Source organism: Salmo trutta, chromosome 2 (genome assembly GCF_901001165.1).
Source record: "Salmo trutta chromosome 2, fSalTru1.1, whole genome shotgun sequence".
Lineage (NCBI taxonomy): Eukaryota > Metazoa > Chordata > Actinopteri > Salmoniformes > Salmonidae > Salmo > Salmo trutta.
The window spans coordinates 47,127,371-47,151,677 of NC_042958.1; the positions used below are offsets into that span (position 1 = coordinate 47,127,371).

The window sequence follows — 24,307 nt, forward strand, 5'->3', positions numbered from 1 at the left end:
ACACTGGTAACCCAACGACCCCTTTAAAACCTCCACTCAGCAGGGATAAAGTCGTCCCCTAGCATTGCTGATGACCTCTTACCCTGCAGCTTTAGGAGAACAGAAGAACTATTGTGATGTTATCTGGACCTGGAGAGAAAGCTCCCCTACACACACACACACACACACACACACACACACACACACGCCTTGGGTAAACAATCAGCACTAACTGATTACAATGTCCTCAGTTGAAAACTCTACCTGGTGTATTTGAGTATGTCAAACTGACACACCCGAGAGGCAACATAGAAACACTGAACAACAGAAGAGAGGAGAGTCAATCAATCAAATGTATTTATAAAGCCCTTTTTACATCAGCTGATGTCACAAAGTGCTATACAGAAACCCAGTCTAAAAACCCCAAACAGCAAGCAATGTAGATGTAGAGACTGAAATGGTACTCACGGTCATGACGGACTCGGTGGTCCTACGGTCCAGGGACTTGGCTCGTCTGAGAGGGGGCAGAGTGGAAGGGAAGTCCAGGCCCTGGCCCATGTCATGTCTCTGCTCCTGAAACACACAACGTAACATCAACACTCCAGCAGCCATTTGGGTCAAAATTAGAGGTCGACCAATTAATCGGCATGGCCGATTAATTAGGGGCCGATTTCAAGTTTTCATAACAATCGGTAATCTGCATTTTTGGACGCCGATTACATTGCACTCCACGAGGAGACTGCGTGGCAGACTGACCACCTGTTACACGAGTGCAGCAAGGCACCAAGGTAAGTTGCTAGCTAGCATTAAACTTATTTTATAAAAAACAATCAATCTTAACATAATCACTAGTTAACTACACATGGCTGATGATATTACTAGTTTATCTAGCGTGCCCTGCATTGCATATAATCGATGCGGTACCTGTTAATTTCTCATCAAATCACAGCCTACTTCGCCAAACGGGTGATGATTTAACAAGCGCATTCACAAAAAAAGTAGTCACTGCATCAATGTACCTAACCATAAACATCAACGCCTTTCTTAAAACCTGTTGGGGATAGGGGGCAGTATTTGCACGACCGGATAAAAAACGTACCCGATTTAATCTGGTTACTACTCCTGCCCAGTAACTAGAATATGCATATAATTGTTTGATTTGGATAGAAAACACCCTAAAGTTTCTAAAACTGTTTGAATGGTGTCTGTGAGTATAACAGAACTCATTTGGCAGGCCAAAACCTGAGAAGATTCCAAACAGGAAGCGCTCTCTCTGACCATTTCATGGCCTTCTTGATCATCTCTAACCAAAACAGGGGATCTCTGGCATGACGTGACATTTTCTAACGCTCCCATAGGCTCTCAGAAGGCACCAGAAAGCTGAATGGTGGCTTTGCAGGCCCTGGCTGAAAAACATTAGCGCATTTTGTAAGTGGTCGATCTGAGGACAATGAGACTGGAGGCGCGTGCCCGAGCCGCCACCATGTTTACTTTCTCTCTCTTTGAACGAAAACAACCACTCCCGGTTGGAATATTATCGCTTTTTTACGAGAAAAATAGCATAAAAATTTATTTTAAACAGCGGTTGACATGCTTCGAAGTACGGTAATGGAATATTTTGAAAATTTTTGTCACGAAACGCGTCACCCTTGTTTACCCTTTGGATAGTGTCTTGAACGCACAAACAAAACGCCGCTATTTGGATATAACTATGGATTATTTTGAACCAAACCAACATTTGTTATTGAAGTAGAAGTCCTGGGAGTGCATTCTGACGAAGAACAGCAAAGGTAATCAAACTTTTCTAACAGTAAATCGGAGTTTGGTGAGTACCAAACTTGGTGGGTGTCAAAATAGCTAGCCTGTGATGGCGTGCTATCTACTCAGAATATTGCAAAATGTGCTTTCACCGAAAAGCTATTTTAAAATCGGACATAGCGAGTGCATAAAGGAGTTCTGTATCTATAATTCTTAAAATAATTGTTATGTTTTTTGTGAACGTTTATCGTGAGTAATTTAGTAAATTCACCTGAAGTGTTCGGTGGGAATGCTAGTCACATGCTAGTCACACGCTAATGTAAAAAGCTGGTTTTTGATATAAATATGAACTTGATTGAACAAAACATGCATGTATTGTGTAACATAATGTCCTAGGATTGTCATCTGATGAAGATCATCAAAGGTTAGTGCTGCATTTAGCTGTGGTTTGGGTTTATGTGACATATGCTAGCTTGAAAAATGGGTGTCTGATTATTTCTGGCTGGGTACTCTGCTGACATAATCTAATGTTTTGCTTTCGTTGTAAAGCCTTTTTGAAATCGTACAGTGTGGTTAGATTAACAAGAGTCTTGTCTTTAAAATGGTGTAAAATAGTCATATGTTTGAGAAATTGAAGTAATAGCATTTCTAAGGTATTTGATTATCGCGCCACGGAATTACACTGGCTGTTGAGTAGGTGGGACGTAAGCGTCCCACTGGCCCAGAGAGGTAAAAATCAATACACAAGTATATTTTTTTAAACCTGCATACTTAGTTAAAATAAATTCATGTTAGCAGGCAATATTAACTAGGGAAATTGTGTCACTTCTCTTGTGTTCTGTGCAAGCAGAGTCAGGGTATATGCAACAGTTTGGGCCTCCTGGCTGGTTGATAACTGTGTGAAGACCATTTCTTCCTAACAAAGACCGTAATTAATTTGCCAGAATTTTACAATTATGACTTAAGGATGCCACCCGTTCAATAAAATATGGAACGGTTCCGTATTTAACTGAAAGAATAAACGTTTTGTTTTCGAAATGACAGTTTCCAGATTTGACCATACTAATGACCTTAGGCTTGTATTTCTGTGTGTTTATTATATTATACTTAAGTCTATGATTTGATATTTGATAGAGCAGTCTGAGCAGTGGTAGGCAGCAGCAGGCTCGTAAGCATTCATTTAAACAGCACTTTCCTGCGTTTGCCAGCAGCTCTTCGCAATGCTTGAAGCACAGCGCTGTTTATGACTTCAAGCCTATCAACTCCCGAGATTAGGCTGGCAATAATATAGTGCCTATAAGAACATCCAATAGTCAAAGGTATATGAAATACAAATAGTATAGAGAGAAATAGTCCTATAATTCCTATAATAACTACAACGTAAAACTTCTTACCTGGGAATATTGAAGACTCATGTTAAAAGGAACCACCAGCTTTCATATGTTCTCATGTTCTGAGCAAGGAGCTTAAACGTTAGCTTTTTTACATGGCACATATTGCACTTTTACTTTCTTCTCCAACACTGTTTTTGCATTATTTAAGCCAAATTGAACATGTTTCATTATTTATTTAAGACTAAATTGATTTGTATTTACGTATTATATTGAGTTAAAATAAAACTGTTCATTCAGTATTGTTGTGATTGTCATTATTACAAGGATATATATATATATATATATATATATATATATATATATATATATAAATCGTCCGATTAATCGGTAGCGGCATTTTTCTGGTCCTCCAATAATCGGTATCGGCGTTGAAAAATCATAATCGGTCGCCCTCTAGTCAAAATGGTCAATATCTGAAGATAGGGGTCACAACAATGTATCATGAGCCTAATTCCGTTTCTCCTCCTTCTCCCTGGAGTGTGCACTCGCACAGAACACCTACCTACCTCATGGATTTCAGAGGATCAAAACATTATACAACGGCCTTAACGTACGTTATTTATGTTTTTATGAACAGAACATTGACTCCTCCAATGTGAACAGTTTAACATATGCTAAAATCAGATATGATCTCTGCACAGCTGTCGTAAGAAGAACAAGTCATTTTTCTAATCAGAATCACACATCTTCTAACATGAACCTGAATACAACAGCCTTCCACTGAACCATCACACATCTAACTTGAACCCAACAACCTTTCACCAAAATCAGAGAGAACAGAAAAAAAGGCAACGCACTGACACAGAAGAAAACAAGCCCCATCCAGGAGCAGTGTGTGTCTCAGAAAGAACGAGAGAGAGAGAGAGATGGGAGTGTGTATGTGGTATGATGTTTACTATAAGCACCCTTTGTGCTGAAAATGCCATACATGTTTGACAATAAAGACAGGACAAACTTGGTGTACAGGTTTTAAACGTTTCTCTAAACAGTGGGGGGGACAATTGCTCTCGTTCTGTTGTTATTCCTATTACAGAGGTTGGTTTATCCCGGCCGGACCGGACCAGGCCAGAGCGGAGCAGGCCAGACCAGAGCAGGCCAGACCAGAGTCAGGGTTGGAAAGGGAAGTAAGTATCAGGGGAATCGAGCCACATAATGGAAACTGGAAATGAATACAGCACAAGCTCCTGATTTCAAAACAAAGAGACTGGAATATGTTCCGGGATTCTTCCAATGGCATTAAGGAGTACATCGCATCAGTCACTGGCTTCATCAATAAGTGCATCGATGACGTCGTCCCCACAGTGACAGTACGTACATACCCCAACCAGAAGCCACGGATTACAGGCAACATTCGCACTAAGCGAATGGGTAGAGCTGACGCTTTCAAGGAGCGGGACTCTAAACTGGATGCTTATAAGAAATCCCGCTATGCCCTCCGATAAACCATCAAGCAGGCAAAGCATCAATACAGGACTAAAATCAAATCGTACTACACAGGCTCCGACGCTCGTCGGATGTAGCAGGGCTTGCAAACTACAAAGGGAAGCACAGCCGAGAGCTGCCCAGTGACACGAGCCTACTAGAAGAGCTAAATTACTTCTACGCTCGCTTCGAGGCAAGTAACACTGAAACATGCATGAGAGCATCAGCTGTTCCGGACGACTGTGTGATCATGCTCTCTGCAGTTGATGTGAGTAAGACCTTTAAACAATCTGTAGCCATGAAGTGCTTTGAAAGGCTGGTCATGGCTCATATCAACACCATTATCCAAGAAACCCTAGACCCACTCCAATTTGCATACCGCACGAACAGACACACAGATGACGCAATCTCTATTGCACTCCACACTGCCCTTTTCCACCTGTACAAAAGGAACACCTAACGTTGAAGTCGGAAGTTTACATACACCTTAGCCAAATACATTTAAACTCAGTTTTTCAAAAATTCCTGACATTTAATCCAAGTAAAAATGCCCTGTCTTAGGTCAGTTAGGATCACCACTTTATCTTAAGAATGCGAAATGTCAGAATAATATTTGAGAGAATGATTTATTTCAGCTTTTATTTCTTTCATCACATTCCCAGTGGGTCAGAAGTTTACATACACTCAATTAGTATTTGTTAGCATTGCCTTTAAATTGTTTAACTTGGGTCAAACGTTTCAGGTAGCTTTCCACAAGCTTCCCACAATAAGTTGGGTGAATTTTGGCACATTCCTCCTGACAGAGCTGGTGTAACTGAGTCAGGTTTGTGGGCCTCCTTGCTCGCACACGCTTTTTCAGTTCTGCCCACAAATTCTCTATAGGAATGAGGTCAGGGCTTTATGATGGCCACTCCAATACCTTGACTTTGTTGTCCTTAAGCCATTTTGCCACAACTTTGGAAGTATGCTTGGTGTCATTGTCTATTTGGCAGACCCATTTGCGACCAAGCTTTAACGTCCTGACTGATGTCTTGAGATGTTGCTTCAATATATCCACACAATTTTCCTCCCTCATGATGCCATCTATTTTGTGAAGTGCACCAGTCCCTCCTGCAGCAAAGCACCCCCACAACATGATGCTGCCAGCCCCGTGCTTCATGGTTGGGTAGGTGTTCCTCGGCTTACAAGCCTCCCCCTTTTTCCTCCAAACATAATGATGGTCATTATGGCCAAACAGTTCGATTTTTGTTTCATCAGACCAGAGGGCATTTCTCCAAAAGGTACGATCTTTGTCCCCATGTGCAGTTGCAAACCGTAGTCTGGCTTTTTTATGGCGGTTTTGGAGCAGTGGCTTCTTCCTTGCTGAGTGGCCTTTCAGGTGATGTCGATATTGGACTCATTTTACTGTGGATATAGATAATTTTGTAGCTGTTTCCTCCAGCATCTTTACAAGGTCCTTTGCTGTGGTTCTGGGATTGATTTGCACTTTTCACACCAAAGTATCTTCATCTCTAGGAGACAGAACGTGTCTCCTTCCTGAGCGGTAAGACGGCTGCATGGTCCCATGGTGTTTATACTTGCGTACTATTGTTTGTACAGACAAACGTAGCACCTTCAGGCGTTTGGAAATTGCTCCCAAGGATGAACCAGACTTGTGGAGGTCTGAGGTCTTGGCTGATTTCTTTAGATGTTCCCATGATGTCAAGCAAAGAGGCACTGAGTTAGAAGGCAGGCCTTGAAATACATCCACAGGTACGCCTCAAATTGACTCAAATGATGTCAATTAGCCTATCAGAAGCTTCTAAAGCCTAGACACCATTTTCTGGAATTTTCCAAGCTGTTTAAAGGCACAGTTATCTTAGTGTATGTAAACTCCTGACCCACTGGAATTATGATACAGTGAATTATAAATGAAATAATCTGTCTGTAAACAATTGTTGGAAAACTTAGTTGTGTCATGCACAAAGTAGATGTCTTAACCGACTTGCCAAAACTATAGTTTGTTTACAAGAAATGTGTGGAGTGGACGAAAAACTAGTTTTAATAACTCCAACCTAACACGGAACCCAAAACCAGCTGTGCGCATGCGCCATCATGCATACATTTATTTTGTCCCCCTACACCAAACGCGATCACGACACGCAGGTTAAAATATCAAAACAAACTCGGAACCAATTATATTAATTTGGGGACAGGTCGAAAAGCATTAAACATTTATGACAATTTAGCTCGATAGCTTGCGCTTGGTAGTTAATTTGTCCTACTTAGCTAGCTTGCTGTTGCTAGCTAATTTGTCCTGGGATATAAACACTGAGTTGTTATTTTACGTGAAATGCACAAGGTCCTCTACTCTGACAATTAATCCACAGACAAAACAGTCAACCGAATCATTTCTAGTCATCTCTCTTCCTTCACGCCTTTTTCTTCTCTTGACTTTATATTGCGATTGGCAATTTTCATAAATTAGGTGCATTACTGACCTCGTTCGTCTTTCAGTCACCCACGTGGGTATAACCAATGAGGAGATGGCATGTGGGGACCTGCTTCTATAAACCATTGAGATGGGAGAGGCAGGACTTGCAGCGCGATCTGCGTCAGAAATATAACTAATTTCTATTTTAGCCCTTGGCAACGCAGACGCTCGTTGGCACGCTCGAGCAGTGTGGGTGCAATAATTGAATAACATAGATTTCTACATTTATTTTGCGACGCGAGCGATGTGGTCAGCCTGTAAGTGTATGTAAACTTCCGACTTAAACTGTATGTGAGAATGCTATTCATTGACTACAGCTCAGCGTTCAACACCATAGTGCCCTCAAAGCTCATCACTAAGCTAAGGACCCTGGGACTAAACACCTCCCTCTGCAACTGGGTCCTGGATTTCCTGACGGGCCGCCCCCAGGTGGTAAGTGTAGGGAACAACACATCCGCCACGCTGATCCTCAACACTGGGGCCCCTCAGGGGTGCGTGCTCAGTCCCTCCTGTAATCCCTGTTCACGCATGACTGCAGGGCCAGGCACGACTCAAACACCATTAACTTTGCCGATGACAACAGTGGTAGGCCTGATCACCGACAACGATGAGACAGCCTATAGGGAGGTGGTCAGAGACCTGGCCGTGTGGTGCAAGGACAACAGCCTCTCCCTAACCTCTATGGGCTAGGTGGGACGCTTGCGTCCCACCGACTCAACAGCCAGTGGAATCTCAAACATATGACTATTTTACACCATTTTAAAGACAAGACTCTCGTTAATCTAACCACACTGTCCGATTTCAAAAAGGCTTTACAACGAAAGCAAAACATTAGATTATGTCAGCAGAGTACCCAGCCAGAAATAATCAGACACACATTTTAAGCTAGCATATAATGTCACATAAACCCAAACCACAGCTAAATGCAGCACTAACCTTTGATGATCTTCATCAGATGACACACCTAGGACATGATGTTATACAATACATGCATGTTTTGTTCAATCAAGTTCATATTTATATCAAAAACCAGCTTTTTACATTAGCATGTGACTAGCATTCCCACCGAACACTTCCGGTGAATTTACTAAATTACTCACGATAAACATTCACAAAAAACAAATTATTTTAAGAATTATAGATACAGAACTCCTATATGCACTCGCTATGTCCGATTTTAAAATAGCTTTTCGGTGAAAGCACATTTTGCAATATTCTAAGTAGATAGCCCGGCATCACAGGGCTAGCTATTTAGACACCCACCAAGTTTAGCCCTCACCAAAGTCAGATTTACTATAAGAAAAATGTTATTACCTTTGCTGTTCTTCGTCAGAATGCACTCCCAGGACTTCTACTTCAATAACAAATGTTGGTTTGGTCCCAAATAATCCATAGTTATATCCAAATAGCGGCATTTTGTTCGTGCGTTCAAGACACTATCCGAAGGGTAAATAAGGGTTACGCGCCCGACGCGTTTCGTGACAAAAAATTTCTAAATATTCCATTACCGTACTTCGAAGCATGTCAACCGCTGTTTAAAATCAATTTTTATGACATTTTTCTCGTAAAAAAGCGATAATATTCCAACCGGGAGTGGTTGTTTTCGTTCAAAGAGAGAGAAAGTAAACATGGAGTCGACTCGGGCACGCGCCTCCAGTATCATTGTTCTCAGATCGACCACTTACAAAATGCGCTAATGTTTTTCAGCCAGGGCCTGCAAAGCCCCCATTCAGCTTTGTGGCGCCTTCTGAGAGCCTATGGGAGCATTAGAAAATGTCACGTCATGCCAGAGATCCCCTGTTTTGGTTAGAGATGATCAAGAAGGCCATGAAATGGTCAGAGAGAGCGCTTCCTGTTTGGAATCTTCTCAGGTTTTGGCCTGCCAAATGAGTTCTGTTATACTCACAGACAACATTCAAACAGTTTTAGAAACTTTAGGGTGTTTTCTATCCAAATCAAACAATTATATGCATATTCTAGTTACTGGGCAGGAGTAGTAACCAGATTAAATCGGGTACGTTTTTTATCCGGCCGTGCAAATACTGCCCCCAACAGGTTAACGTGATCAAGACAAAGGAGATGATTGTAGACTACAGTAAAAGGAGGACCGAGCACGCCCCCATTCTCAACGACGGGGCTGTAGAGGAGCAGGTTGAGAGCTTCAATTTCCTTGGTGTCCACATCACCAACAAACTAACATGGTTCAAGCACACCAAGACAGTCGTGAAGAGGGCACAACAAAACCTATTCCGCCTCAAGAAACTGAAAAGATTTGGCATGGGTCCTCAGATCCTCAAAAGGTTCTACAGCTGCACCATCGAGAGCATCCTGACGGGTTACATGACTGCCTGGTATGGCAACTGCTCGGCCTTTGACCGCAAGGCACTAGAGAGGGTAGTGCGTACAGCCCAGTACATCACAGGGGCCAAGCTTCCTGCCATGCAGGACCTCTATACCAGGCGGTGTCAGAGGAAGGCCCTAAAAATTGTCAAAGACTCCAGCCACCCCAGTCAAAGACTGTTCTCTCTGCTACCGCACAGCAAGTGGTACCGGAGCATCAAGTCTAGGTCCAAGAGGCTTCTAAACAACTTCTACCCCCAAGTCATAAGACTCGTGAACAGCTAATCAAATGCCTACCCAGACTATTTGCATTGCCCCCTGTGCTGCTGCTACTCTCTGTTATTATCTATGCATAGCCACTTTAATAACTCTACCTAGATGTACATAATTAACCTCAATTACCTTGACACCGGTGCCCCTGTACATTGACTCTGTACCGGTACCCTCTGTATATAGCCTCCACATTGACTCTGTACCGGTACCCTCTGTATATAGCCCTGCTATTGTTATTTAATGCTGCTCTTTAATTACTTGTTACTTTTATCTCTTACTTCTTTAGGGATTTTCTTTAAACTGCATTGTTGGTTAAGGACTTGTAAGTAAGTGTTTCAGTGTAAGGTCTACACCTATTATATTCGGCGCATGTGACAAATACAATTTGATTTGACAGAGGGAGAGACAGAGTGTGTGTGTGTGTGCTTCATGTGCATCAGATAACTTAATCTAGCTAAGCTATTTCATGTGATGTTGCTTGTAAAACTCTGGGCTTTTAAACAAGTAGACAATGTCCTGTGTCAGCTAGGACAATCATATCTGAGCAGAGGCTTTTTCCATAGTTAATAACCTCTCTTTTATCGACCTCAACTGCATGGCGTTAAAGATCATAGTATCTGTACCACACACACACACACGGTCCTGAATTTGTACCTCTGTGTGGAAGCGTCTGTGTTCGCTGCGGCCCTGCCTGGCTCCTGTCCTCCCAGCCTCTTCTACCTCCATCCTCTCTGGATTCTCCAGCTCCAACGCCTCCAGCTTCTCTATCACCCCAGATCGGCTGGAACACACAGGGAACAAGAGTAGAGGTCAGAGGTGAAGGGTAGAGGTCAGAGGTGAAGGGTAGAGGTCAGAGGTAAAGGGTAGAGGTCAGAGGTAAAGGGTAGAGGTCAGAGGTAAAGGGTAGAGGTCAGAGGTAAAGGGTCAGATGCCTTTATTTGAACTTTCATTACATCTTCATTCTTCCTGTGGATTAAAGAAATGGATACAGCGAAAGAGAATTCCTTCTCAGTGGAGAGAATAAAACAACTTTATTGGATAGTGCAGTTTTGTGTGTGTGTGCGTGCGAACATGTGCGCGTGTGTGCATGCGTGTTTGTGCGCGTGTAGGGGGGGGTTGTTCACCAAGTAAACATAATCCACATGCATATAAATGAACATTACAATACACTGCTACATGAAACTGATTAACAGACATGATGACATTGAGAAGGACAGGCTCCTACTCCTGTGACCATGTTTAAACTTCCACAAACACACACAGATACACCGACAGCCTTGCTCCACACACAGATACAACGACAGCCTTCCTCCACACACAGATACACCGACAGCCTTGCTCCACACACAGATACACCGACAGCCTTGCTCCACACACACAGATACACCGACAGCCTTGCTCCACACACAGATACACCGACAGCCTTGCTCCACACACAGATACACCGACAGCCTTGCTCCACACACAGATACACCGACAGCCTTGCTCCACATACAGATACACCGACAGCCTTCCTCCACACACAGATACACCGACAGCCTTCCTCCACACACAGATACACCGACAGCCTTGCTCCACACACAGATACACCGACAGCCTTCCTCCACACAGATTTTGGCGCTCTCTTTCGATAAGGAGAAGAATTTATTTACGTGGAGCGAGAGTCGCTTGGAAATATAAAAACTGAATTTTGGGGGGAATTGTTCCCTTATTAGGGGCATCCTCTGCGGTAGCTGGCTTCCATAAATGGCAACGAGCGAGGAAAGAAGAGAGAATGGAAGAGAGAAAGAGAGAAAGAGGTAGTCAGTCACATGACTTGTTGGCACTTTTACTGGCCACTGTGGTGAAGAGTGGCTGTGTGTGTTAGTTATACAGTACCAGTCAAAAGTTGACACACCTACTCATTCCATGGTTTTTATTTGTACTATTTTTACATTGTAGAATAATAGTGAAGACATCAAAGCTGTGAAATAACACATATGGAATCATGTAGTAACCAAAAAAAAGTGTTAAACAAATCTAAATATATTTTTAATTCTTCAAAGTAGCCACCCTTTGCTTTGATGACAGCTTTGCCCACTCTTTGCATTCTCTCAACCAGCTTCACCTGGAATACTTTTCCAACAGTCTTGAAGGAGTTTCCACATATGCTGAGCACTTGCTGCCTGCTTTTCCTTCACTCTGCGGTCCAACTCATCCCAAACCATCTCAATTGGGTTGAAGTCGGATGATTGTGGAGGCCAGGTCATCACTCTCCTTCTTTGTCAAATAGCCCTTGCACAGCCTGGAGGTGTACTGGGTCATTGTCCTGTTGAAAAATAAAATGATAGTCCCACTAAGCACAAACCAGATGGGATGGCGTATCGCTGCAGAATGCTGTAGTAGCCATGCTGGTTAAGTCTGCCTTCAATTCCAAATAAAATCACTGACATTTTTTATGTATTTCCAAGCGACTCTCGCTTGAATTCATCTTGATCTCTGTGAAGCATTTATTTGGGCTGCAATTTCTGAGGCTGGTAACTCTAATGAACTTAACCTCTGCAGAGGTAACTCTGGGAATTCCTCTCCTGTGGTGGTCTTCATGAGAGCCAGTTCCATCATAGCACTTGATGGTTTTTGTGACTGCACTTGAAGAAACTTTAAAAGTTCTTAACATTTTCCAGATTGACTAACCTTCATGTCTTAAAGTATTGAACTGTCATTTGTCTGTCATGTGCCGAATACAACAGGTGTAGACCTTACAGTGAAATGCTTACTTACAAGCCCTTAACCAACAACGCAGTTTTAAGAAAATCCCTAAAAAAGAAGTAAGAGATAAGAATAACTAGTAATTCAAGAGCAGCAGTAAATAACAATAGCGGAGCTATATACAGGGGGTACCGGTACAGAGTCAATGTGGAGGCTATATACAGGGTATTACGGTACAGAGTCAATGTGGAGGCCATATACAGGGTGTTACGGTACAGAGTCAATGTGGAGGCTATATACAGAAGGTACCGGTACAGAGTCAATGTGTCAATGTGCGGGGGGCACCGGTGTTGAGGTAATTATGTACATGTAGATAGAGTTACTAAAGTGGCTATGCATAGATAATAACAGAGAGTAGCAGCAGCGTGAGGGGGACAATGCAAATAGTCTGGGTAGCCATTTGACTAGATGTTCAGGAGTCATATGGCTTGGGGGTAGAAGCTGTTTAGAAGTATCTTGGACCTAAACTTGGTGCTCCGGTACCGCTTGCCATGCGGTAGCAGAGAGAACAGTCTATGACTAGGGTGGCTGGAGTATTTTACCATTTTTAGGGCTTCCCTCTGACACTGCCTGGAATAGAGGTCCTGGATGGCAGGAAGCTTGGCCCCGGTGATGTACTGGGCCATTCGCACTAGCCTCTGTAGTGCCTTGCGGCTGAAGGCCGAGCAGTTGCCATAGCAGGCAGTTATGCAACCCGTCAGGATGCTCTCGCAGGTGCAGCTGTAAAACCTTTTGAGGATCTGAGGACCTATGTCAAATATTTTCAGTCTCCTGAGGGGGAATAGGTTTTGTTGTGCCCTCTTCACGACTGTCTTGGTGTGCTTGGACCATGTTAGGTTTGTTGGTGATGTGGACACAAAAGAACTTGAAGCTCTCAACCTGCTCCTCTACAGCCCCGTCGATGAGAATAGTGCACAATTTCCTGTAGTCCACAACCATCTCCTTTGTCTTGATCACGTTGAGGGAGAAGTTGCTGTCCTTGTACCACACGGTCAGGTCTCTGACCTCCTCCCTATAGGCTGTCTCATCGTTGTCAGTGATCAGGCATACCACTGTTGTGTCATCAGAAAACTTAATGAGGTTGGAGTCATGCCTTGCAATGCAGTCATGAGTGAACAGGGAGTACAGGAGGGGACTGAGCACGCACCCCTGAGGGGCCCCCGTGTTGAGGATCAGCTTGGCGGATGTGTGGTTACCTACCCTTACAACCTGGGGGTGGTCCGTCAGGAAGTCCAGGATCTAGTGGCAGAGGGAGGTGTTTAGTCCCAGGGTCTTTAGCTTAGTGATGAGCTTTGAGGGCACTATGGTGTTGAACGCTGAGCTGTAGTCAATGTATAGCATTCTCACAAAGGTGTTCCTTTTGTCCAGGTGGGAAAGGGCAGTGTGGAGTGCAATAGAGATTGCATCATCTGTGGATCTGTTGGTGCGGTATGCAAATTGGAGTGGGTCTAGGGTTTCTGGGATAATAGTGTTGATGTGAGCCATGACCAGCCTTTCAAAGCATTTTATGGCTACAGATGTGAGTGCTACGGGTCGGTAGTCATTTAGGCAGGTTACCTTTGTGTTCTTGGGCATAAGGTGGTCTGCTTGAAACATGTTGGTATTACAGACTCAGACAGGCAGAGGTTGAAAATGTCAGTGAAGACACTTGCCAGTTGGTCAGCGCATGCTCGGAGTACACATCCTGGAAATCCATCTGGCCCAGCGGCCTTGTGAATGTTGACCTGTTTAAAGGTCTTACTCACATCGGCTGCGGAGAGTGTGATCACACAGTCTTTCGGAACAGCTGATGCTTTCATGCATGTTTCAGTGTTACTTGCCTCGAAGCGAGCAGTTATTTAGCTCGTCTGGTAGGCTCGTGTCACTGGGCAGCTCTCGGCTGTGCTTCCCTTTGTAGTCTGTAGTAGTTTGCAAGCCATGCCACATCCGACGAGTGTCAGAGCCGGTGTGGTACGATTCGATCTTAGTCCTGTATTGACGTTTTGCTTGTTTGATGGTTCATCAGAGGGCATAGCGGAATTTCTTATAAGCTTCCAGTTTAGAGTCCCGCTCATTGAAAGCGGCAGCTCTACCGTTTAGCTCAGTGCGAATGTTGCCTGTAATCCATGGCTTCTGGTTGGGGTATGTACGTACAGTCACTGCGGAGACAACGTCATCGATGCACTTACTGATAAAGCCATCGACTGATGGTGTACTCCTCAATGCCATCTGAAGAATCCCAGAACATATTCCAGTCTGTGTTAGCAAAACAGTCCCGTAGATTAGCATCAGCTTCATCCGACCACTTTTTTATAGACCGAGTCACTGGTGCTTCCTGTTTTAATTTTGCTTGTAAGCAGGAATCAGGAGGATAGAGTTATGGTCAGATTAGCCAAATGGAGGACGAGGGAAAGCTTCGTATGCGTCTCTATGTGTGTGTAGTAAAGGTGGTCTAGAATATTTTTCCCCTCTGGTTGCACATTTAACATGCTGATAGAAATTAGGTAAAACTGATTTAAGTTTCCCAGCATTAAAGTCCACGGCCACTCGGAATGCTGCCTCTGGATGAGCATTTTCCTGTTTGCTTATGGTGGAATACAGCTCATTGAGTGCGGTTTTAGTGCCAGCCTCGGTCTGTGAACAGCTACGAAAAATACAGATGAAAATTCTCTAGGTAGATAGTGTGGTCTCCAGCTTATCATGAGATACTTTACCTCAGGCGAGCAAAACCCTGAGTCTTCCGTAGATATCGTGCATCAGCTATTGTTTACAAATATGCATAGGCCCGTGTCTTAACAGAGGCTGCTGTTCTGTCCTGCCGATAGTGTATAACCCGCCAGCTGTATGTTCTTAATATCATCGTTCAGCCACGACTCAGTGACACATAAGATATTACAGTTTTTAAATGTCCTGTTGGTAGGATATACGCGTTTTCAGTTCGTCCCATTTATTTTCCAGCGATTGAACGTTAGCTAGCAGAACGGAAGGCATGGGCAGATAAGCCACTCGTCTCCTGATCCTCACAAGGCATCCTGATCTCTTTCCACAAAACCTACGTTTCCTTTTCCAGCAAATCACGGGGATCTGATAAGACGGCAGCCCTCTTTGGTCCCGGAGGGTAGGGCTTATTCTCATTGTTTATTTGAGCTGTTCTTGCCATAATATGGACTTGGTCTTTCACCAAATAGGGCTATCTTCTGTATACCACCCCAACCTTGTCACAACACAACTGATCGGCTAAAATGCATTAAGTAAAGAAATTCCACAAATTAACTTTTAAAAAGGCAAACCTGTTAATTGAAATGCATTCCAGGTGACTACCTCATGAAGCTGGTTGAGAGAATGCCAAGATTGTGCAACGCTGTCAAGGCAAATGGTGGCCACTTTGAAGAATCTCAAATATAAAATATGCTAATTTGTAGTAACTGTTTTGTTTACTACATGATTTCATGTGTTATTTAATAGTTGGTGTTTTCACTATTATTCTACAATGTATAAAATAGTAAAACTAAAGAAAAACCCTGGAATGAGTAGGTGTATCCAAACCTTTGACTGGTACTAAAGTGCTAGTTGGCTGCTGGGTTCCAGAGTGGCAGCGTTCCCAAATGAAACCAAATGGACCGTCAGTCTACTGGACGTCCCTGCCCTCGCCCTGCCCTCGCCTTGCCCTGCCCTCGCCTTGCCCTGCCCTCGCCTTGCCCTGCCCTCTCGTTTCTCTTTCAGGACTAGTTTTGGATGAGGGGATGAGGGTTGGATCTGGGAGGAAAAGGATGAAGCACACCCCTGTGTGTGTGTGTGTGTGTGTGTGTGTGTGTGTGTGTGACCTCTTGACTCTTTCCTAGAACAGAGTCATGAACGGATGATGAGCGAATGGAAAATACAAAACCTGTTTATTCAGGATGTTTATGTTGAACCTCAGCCCTGATAAAACCACAGGGAAAGATTACAAGCAATAATCAACATAGTTAATTCCCATGGGAAGTATATTTGAACTGTGGAACGCAGAGATTCACACATCTTACACTGTCTGGATTACACCAAATACAGCCTTTTCCTCTAGGACAGAGTCTGTGTATTGACGCAGATGTGTTGGGGGGGATGTCACAAAGCTGTGTGTGTTTAGCAGCAGAGACCGTGCGTCATGGGATTCTCTACAGATGTCCTTCTGCTAGTCTAACCCAGCAGTCAGACAGTCCACTAACCCGGTTACCAGCCTATGTCAGTACCTGATTAACCTCTCTAGGATAGGGGGCAGTATTTTCACATCCGGATAAAAAACGTACCCGATTTAATCTGGTTATTACTACTGCCCAGAAACTAGAATATGCATATAATTGTTTGATTTGGATAGAAAACAACCTAAAGTTTCTAAAACTGTTTGAATGGTGTCTGTGAGTATAACAGAACTCATATGGCAGGCAAAAACCTGAGAAGATTCTGTACAGGAAGTGCTCTCTCTGACCATTTCTTGGCCTTCTACACTCTATTGAAAACTGAGGATCTCTGCTGTAACGTGACATTTTCTAAGGCTCCCATAGGCTCTCAGAAGGCGCCAGAACGTTGAATGATGACTTTGCAAGCCCATGGCTGAAAAACAGTAGCGCATTTGGTAAGTGGTCGACCTGAGAACAATGAGACGGGCGCGCGCGTGCACATGAAGAGTCCATTTTAGATTTTGAGTCTTTGAACGAAAACAGGGTTTCCCGGTCGGAATATTATCGCTTTTTTACGAGAAAAATTGCATAAAAACTGATTTTAAACAGCGTTTGACATGCTTCGAAGTACGGTAATGGAATATTTAGACATTTTTTGGCACGATACGCGTCCGCGCGTCACCGTTTGGATAGTGTCTTGAACGCAAGAAAAAAACAGAGGATATTTGAACATAACTATTGATTATTTTGAACCAAAACAACATCTGTGGATGAAGTAGAAGTCCTGGGAGTGCATTCTGAAGAAGAACAGCAAAGGTAATCCAATTTTTCTTATAGTAAATCTGACTTTGGTGAGTGCCAAACTTGGTGGGTGTCAAAATAGCTAGCCCGTGATGGCGAGCTATCTACTCAGAATATTGCAAAATGTGCTTTTGCCGAAAAGCTATTTTAAAATCGGACACCACGATTGCATAAAGGAGTTCTGTATCTATAATTCTTAAAATAATTGTTATGTTTTTTGTGAACGTTTATCGTGAGTAATTTAGTAAATTCACCGGAAGTTTGCGGTGGGTATGCTAGTTCTGCCTAATGTAAAAAGCTGGTTTTTGATATAAATATGAACTTGATTGAACAAAACATGCATGTATTGTATAACATAATGTCCTAGGAGTGTCATCTGATGAAGATCATCAAAGGTTAGTACTGTATTTAGCTGTGGTTTTTGTGACATTATATGCTAGCTTGAAAAATGGGTGTCTGATTATTTCTGGCTGGGTACTCTGCTGACATGATCTAAATATTTTGCTTTCGTTGTATAGCCTTTTTGAATTCGGACAGTGTGGTTAGATTAACGAGAGTCTTGTCTTTAAAATGGTGTAAAATAGTCATATGTTTGAGAAATTGAAGTAATAGCATTTCTAAGGTATTTGAATATCGCGCCACGGGATTCCACTGGCTGTTGAGTAGGTGGGACGTTTTCGTCCCACATACCCTAGAGAGGTTAACAGATAAAGCTTTACCTAGATGAATATATCCCAGGTAACAAACAGTGATTGCAGTCAGGATCACCTCCTCTCTGAACAAAGACAGGACAGACAGTCAGAAACTCCTACTCTCTGAACTAAGACAGGACAGACATGCATACAGGGGACAGTTGGTTGAACAGACGGGTAGACACTTCTTCTCAGGACTGAACATGGCCTCTCGAGTCTCTCTGAACTAAGACAGGACAGACAGGCAGGCAGGCAGACAGACTCACCTCTTCTCAGGACTGAACACGGCCTCTCTCTCCGAACTAAGACAGGACAGACAGACCGACAGACTCACCTCTTCTCAGGACTGAACACGGCCTCTCTCTCCTCACCAGGACTCCTCACTCTGCTCCTCTTCTCTGCCTTCCTGGCCTCGGCCTCCAGCCTCCTGGACCGTGGAGTATCATGGTGCCCTCCCTGGGCCAGCCCTAACCGCCCTGCCAGGTGGCTCTCTGTGCTGGCCACCGTGTTGCCGCTTGCGTCAGAGTCCAGCGAGCTGACCGAACCGCTGATGTGGGAGCCGTTGGACAGTAGGGAGCTGCCAGAGGGGAAGGGGTCGCTGGGGACCGGGGAGAAGCAGCGGGGCACCCCGCCCAGGCTGGAGCAGGAGCCCATGGGAGACAGGAGGTAGTGGTGGGCGAGGGGGACCGAGCCGTGGAGGACACTTCGGTCCACCTCGTCACCGTTGACTGAGCCAGCGTCTGAGCCACGGGCGATGGAACCACAGTCACCTGGAAAAGGGTTGGGGTGGAGGGACGGAGACAGACAGATGAGATGATCTCTAAATTGTAATGTTATAATCTTCTACAGCTGTGTTGCTTGCAAACACCATTCCAATCCTTTCAGATATACCTGATGCAGCATGTACACTAGACTATAGATGGGGACTGTACTGTGGTTCCTCAATACCTGTAGAGGGCTGTGGTGAGCCCAGCCTGGGGAGGTCAGGCGCAGGCCACAAGGCCACCCCCTCAGCCTCTCTGTGGCTCAGCTCCTCCTGCCAGATGATGGAGCTGGAGTCTGGAACCTTCTCTGAGCCCGCCTCTGGGATACCTGATCCCTTCACTGCCACTTTTGCTGGTCCTGGCTCCTGAGAAGTGGTGGGCTCAACCTTGCGTTTCTTCTTCTGGTTCTGCTTGTTAGTCCTGGGATAGATCACCAGCTGTTCAGTCCAGCTGGGCAGAGAGAGAGGAACAGAATGTTAGTCAGGGTCCTGGGATAAACCACCAGCTGTTCAGTCCAGGGCATTGAGAACACACACATACCAGACACACACTTACCCATTGATGATCTCTTTGTTCTCCCCTCGTATGAAGTACTCCTGCTCAGGAGTGATGATACAGAGAGCGTTCTTCTGGCCCGTCTTGGGCTCGGCGTCGATGACGTCAGTACACAGGTTCATATTCACCGTTCCCTGGGGAAGAGTGCTCGACTGGAGGGGGAAGAACAGACAAACAATATTCAGCCACAGGTAACGGCCAACATGACAGCATGTAGACCAGGGAAAATTCCAGCAGAACAAGACTAGAACCAAGACAATGATGAGAGGTTACTGCCCTGTAGCAAACTGGGAGCTATAGTTTACATCTGATTAGTTCCTTTCAACAGCCGCAGTGGAAACTACAACTTCTGATGGGTTCTAGATCTTAGTCTGTGACAGGTGGGTCCTAGATCTCAGTCTGTGACAGGTGGGTCCTAGATCTCAGTCTGTGACAGGTGGGTTCTAGATCTCAGTCTGTGACAGGTGGGTCCTAGATCTCAGTCTGCGACAGGTGGGTTCTAGATCTCAGTCTGCGACAGGTGGGTCCTAGATCTCAGTCTGCGACAGGTGGGTCCTAGATCTCAGTCTGCGACAGGTGGGTCCTAGATCTCAGTCTGCGACAGGTGGGTCCTAGATCTCAGTCTGCGACAGGTGGGTCCTAGATCTCAGTCTGCGACAGGTGGGTCCTAGATCTCAGTCTGCGACAGGTGGGTCCTAGATCTCAGTCTGCGACAGGTGGGTCCTAGATCTCAGTCTGCGACAGGTGGGTCCTAGATCTCAGTCTGAGTCAGGTGGGTCCTAGATCTCAGTCTGCGACAGGTGGGTCCTAGATCTCAGTCTGCGACAGGTGGGTCCTAGATCTCAGTCTGCGACAGGTGGGTCCTAGATCTCAGTCTGCGACAGGTGGGTCCTAGATCTCAGTCTGCGACAGGTGGGTCCTAGATCTCAGTCTGTGACAGGTGGGTTCTAGATCTCAGTCTGTGACAGGTGGGTCCTAGATCTCAGTCTGTGACTAAGGGCAACATCTATCCGGAGCAGCTATATAAACTGATATACGGGTTCTCCAGTTCAGTGTGAGTCCTGTCCTGCTGTTACTAGACCCTGACAGTACTGTACTCTGCCCTGCTGTTACCAAACCCTGACAGTACTGTACTCTGCCCTGCTGTTACCAAACCCTGACAGTACTGTACTCTGTCCTGCTGTTACCAGACCCTGACAGTACTGTACTCTGTCCTGCTGTTACCAGACCCTGACAGTACTGTACTCTGTCCTGCTGTTACCAGACCCTGACAGTACTGTACTCTGTCCTGCTGTTACCAGACCCTGACAGTACTGTACTCTGCCTGTCCTGCTGTTACCAGACCCTGACAGTACTGTACTCTGCCTGTCCTGCTGTTACCAGACCCTGACAGTACTGTACTCTGCCTGTCCTGCTGTTACCAGACCCTGACAGTACTGTACTCTGCCTGTCCTGCTGTTACCAGACCCTGACAGTACTGTACTCTGTCCTGCTGTTACCAGACCCTGACAGTACTGTACTCTGTCCTGCTGTTACCAGACCCGGACAGTACTGTACTCTGTCCTGCTGTTACCAGACCCTGACAGTACTGTACTCTGTCCTGCTGTTACCAGACCCTGACAGTACTGTACTCTGTCCTGCTGTTACCAGACCCTGACAGTACTGTACTCTGCCCTGCTGTTACCAGACCCTGACAGTACTGTACTCTGTCCTGCTGTTACCAGACCCTGACAGTACTGTACTCTGTCCTGCTGTTACCAGACCCTGACAGTACTGTACTCTGTCCTGCTGTTACCAGACCCTGACAGTACTGTACTCTGTCCTGCTGTTACCAGACCCTGACAGTACTGTACTCTGTCCTGCTGTTACCAGACCCTGACAGTACTGTACTCTGCCCTGCTGTTACCAGACCCTGACAGTACTGTACTCTGCCCTGCGGTTACCAGACCCTGACAGTACTGTACTCTGCCCTGCTGTTACCAGACCCTGACAGTACTGTACTCTGCCCTGCTGTTACCAGACCCTGACAGTACTGTACTCTGCCCTGCTGTTACCAGACCCTGACAGTACTGTACTCTGCCCTGCTGTTACCAGACCCCTGACAGTACTGTACTCTGCCCTGCTGTTACCAGACCCTGACAGTACTGTACTCTGCCCTGCTGTTACCAGACCCTGACAGTACTGTACTCTGCCCTGCTGTTACCAGACCCTGACAGTACTGTACTCTGCCCTGCTGTTACCAGACCCTGACAGTACTGTACTCTGCCTGCTGTTACCAGACCCTGACAGTACTGTACTCTGCCCTGCTGTTACCAGACCCTGACAGGAACTGTACTCTGCCCTGCTGTTCCCATGACCCTGACAGTACTGTACTCTGCCCTGCTGTTACCAGACCCTGACAGTACTGTACTCTGCCATTGCTGTTACCAGACCCTGACAGTACTGTACTCTGCCCTTGCTGTTACCAGACCCTGACAGTACTGTACTCTGCCCGGCTGTTACCAGACCCTGACAGTACTGTACTCTGCCCTGCTGTTACCAGACCCTGACAGTACTGTACTCTGCCCTGCTGTTACCAGACCCTGACAGTACTGTACTCTGTCCCTGCTGTTACCAGACCCTGACAGTACTGTACTCTGCCCTGCTGTTACCAGACCCGGACAGTACTGTACTCTGCCCTGCTGTTACCAGACCCTGACAGTACTGTACTCTGCCCTGCTGTTACCAGACCCTGACAGTACTGTACTCTGCCCTGCTGTTACCAGACCCTGACAGTACTGTACTCTGCCCTGCTGTTACCAGACCCTGACAGTACTGTACTCTGCCCTGCTGTTACCAGACCCTGACAGTACTGTACTCTGCCCTGCTGTTACCAGACCCCTGACAGTACTGTACTCTGCCCTGCTGTTACCAGACCCTGACAGTACTGTACTCTGCCCTGCTGTTACCAACCCTGACAGTACTGTACTCTGCCCTGCTGTTACCCTAGCTACTCCTTAACCAGACCCCTGCATACTGTACTCTGCCCTGCTGTTACCAGACCCTGACAGTACTGTACTCTGCCCTGCTGTTACCAGACCCTGACAGTACTGTACTCTGCCACGCTTGTTACCAGACCCTGACAGTACTGTACTCTGCCCTGCTGTTACCATACCCTGACAGTACTGTACTCTGCCCTGCTGTTACCAGACCTGACAGTACTGTACTCTGGCCCTGCTGTTACCAGACCCTGACGTACTGTCTCTGCCCTGCTGTTACCAGACCCTGTTAGACCAGACCCTGACAGTACTGTACTCTGCCCTGCTGTTACCAGACCCTGACAGTACTGTACTCTGCCCTGCTGTTACCAGACCCTGACAGTACTGTACTCTGCCCTGCTGTTACCAGACCCTGACAGTACTGTACTCTGCCCTGCTGTTACCAGACCCTGACAGTACTGTACTCTGCCCTGCTGTTACCAGACCCTGACAGTAATGTACTCTGTCCTGCTGTTACCAGACCCTGACAGTACGTACTCTGCCCTGCTGTTACCAGACCCTGACAGTACTGTACTCTGACAGTACTGTACTCTGCCCTGCTGTTACCAGACCCTGACAGTACTGTACTCTGCCCTGCTGTTTACCAGACCCTGACAGTACTGTACTCTGCCCTGCTGTTACCAGACCCTGACAGTACTGTACTCTGCCCTTGCTGTTACCAGACCCTGACAGTACTGTACTCTGCCTTGCTGTTTACCAGACCCTGACAGTACTGTAACTCTGGCCCTGCTGTTACCAGACCCTGACAGTACTGTACTCTGCCTGCTGTTACCAGACCCTGACAGTACTGTACTCTGCCCTGCTGTTACCAGACCCTGACAGTACTGTACTCTGCCCTGCTGTTACCAGACCCTGACAGTACTGTACTCTGCCCTGCTGTTACCAGACCCTGACAGTACTGTACTCTGCCCTGCTGTTACCATACCCTGACAGTACTGTACTCTGCCTGCTGTTACCAGACCCTGACAGTACGGTATCTCCTGCCCTGCTGTTACCAACCCTGACAGTACTGTACTCTGCCCTGCTGTTACCAGACCCTGACAGTACTGTACTCTGCCCTGCTGTTACCAGAACCCTGACAGTACTGTACTCTGCCTGCTGTTACCAGCCCCTGACAGTACTGTACTCTGCCCTGCGTTACCAGACCCTGACAGTACTGTACTCTGCCCTGCTGTTACCAGACCCTGACAGTACTGTACTCTGCCCTGCTGTTACCAGACCCTGACAGTACTGTACTCTGCCCTGCTGTTACCAGACCCTGACAGTACTGTACTCTGCCCTGCTGTTACCAGACCCTGACAGTACTGTACTCTGCCCTGCTGTTACCAGACCCTGACAGTACTGTACTCTGCCCTGCTGTTACCAGACCCTGACAGTACTGTACTCTGCCCTGCTGTTACCAGACCCTGACAGTACTGTACTCTGCCCTGCTGTTACCAGACCCTGACAGTACTGTACTCTGCCCTGCTGTTACCAGACCCTGACAGTACTGTACTCTGTCCTGCTGTTACCAGACCCTGACAGTACTGTACTCTGCCCTGCTGTTACCAGACCCTGACAGTACTGTACTCTGCCCTGCTGTTACCAGACCCTGACAGTACTGTACTCTGCCCTGCTGTTACCAGACCCTGACAGTACTGTACTCTGCCCTGCTGTTACCAGACCCTGACAGTACTGTACTCTGCCTGCTGTTACCAGACCCTGACAGTACTGTACTCTGCCCTGCTGTTACCAGACCCTGACAGTACTGTACTCTGCCCTGCTGTTACCAGACCCTGACAGTAATGTACTCTGCCCTGCTGTTACCAGACCCTGACAGTAATGTACTCTGCCCTGCTGTTACCAGACCCTGACAGTACTGTACTCTGCCCTCCTGTTACCAGACCCTGACAGTACTGTACTCTGCCCTGCTGTTACCAGACCCTGACAGTAATGTA

General features: G+C 45.9%; 1 protein-coding gene across 2 annotated transcripts in view; it reads right to left on the reverse strand.

The window, feature by feature from the left end:
* LOC115156076 (myosin phosphatase Rho-interacting protein) overlaps positions 1–18,451 on the reverse strand; it is a gene marked incomplete at its 5' end in the record, with an annotated part of 51,185 nt that extends 32,734 nt beyond the window's left edge. For both annotated transcript variants that reach the window (XM_029703342.1, XM_029703332.1), the window contains 3 exon segments: positions 448–552; positions 10,294–10,420; positions 18,348–18,451. In XM_029703342.1, the coding sequence (XP_029559202.1) occupies positions 448–552; positions 10,294–10,420; positions 18,348–18,451 (336 nt within the window).
* Between the last annotated feature and the right edge of the window lie 5,856 nt (positions 18,452–24,307).